This window comes from Gavialis gangeticus, unplaced genomic scaffold, assembly GCF_001723915.1.
Source record: "Gavialis gangeticus isolate Ggan-Ray unplaced genomic scaffold, GavGan_comp1, whole genome shotgun sequence".
Lineage (NCBI taxonomy): Eukaryota > Metazoa > Chordata > Crocodylia > Gavialidae > Gavialis > Gavialis gangeticus.
Window position 1 is genome coordinate 5,022,608 of NW_017729002.1, and position 560 is coordinate 5,023,167.

A 560-nucleotide genomic window follows, 5' to 3' on the forward strand; every position below is an offset into this window, starting at 1 on the left:
TGAAGCCAGCTCCGGCCGCGGGGCGGGGAGCAGCGGATCTGCCGGGCCGCCCCGCTCCCTCCTGCGCTCCCGCTCGGGCCGGGGCCGCTCGCGCCTGCTCCGGGGCTCCCATTTTTGACCTTTGTCTCCGCCGAGAGCGCTGCTCCCGCCTGCGCCCGCGCACGTCTGCCGCCGGCCCCCCTCGCTGCTGCACAGCTGCATGCCCGCCGCCGTCTCCGCACATCTGGATTCGCTGGAGTCTCGGGCCTTCCATGCGCTGCGGGTGCTGCCCTATATGTTTTACGTGGGCTTGTTCTTTGTCAACGTGCTGATCCTGTACTATGCGTTTCTCATGGAGTACATCGTCCTCAACGTAGGCATCGTCTTCCTGCCCGAGGACATGGACCAGGCGCTGGTGGAGCTGGGCGTGCTGTCGGACCCCGGCTCCGTGCTCTACGACACGGACAGCGAGCTGGACGTCTTCGATGGCTACCTGGAGTGAGCGGCCCCGGCCCCGGCCGCTGCTCGCCGGGGCTGGGGCGGGGGCCGGCCAGAGGCGGCCCCGCCAGCACTGTAAGTCC

The 560-nt window shown here is 69.6% G+C and overlaps 1 protein-coding gene across 2 annotated transcripts in view; it reads left to right on the top strand.

Annotated features, from left to right (window-relative positions):
• Positions 1–6: 6 nt before the first annotated feature.
• The window catches only part of DEXI (Dexi homolog), a 15,822-nt gene continuing 15,268 nt past the window's right edge, over positions 7–560 (top strand). For both annotated transcript variants that reach the window (XM_019507465.1, XM_019507466.1), the window contains exon 1: positions 7–552. In XM_019507465.1, coding sequence (XP_019363010.1) covers positions 200–481 — 282 coding nt within the window. In that variant the 5' untranslated portion in view covers positions 7–199 and the 3' untranslated portion in view covers positions 482–552. The remainder of the gene's footprint in view (positions 553–560) is intronic.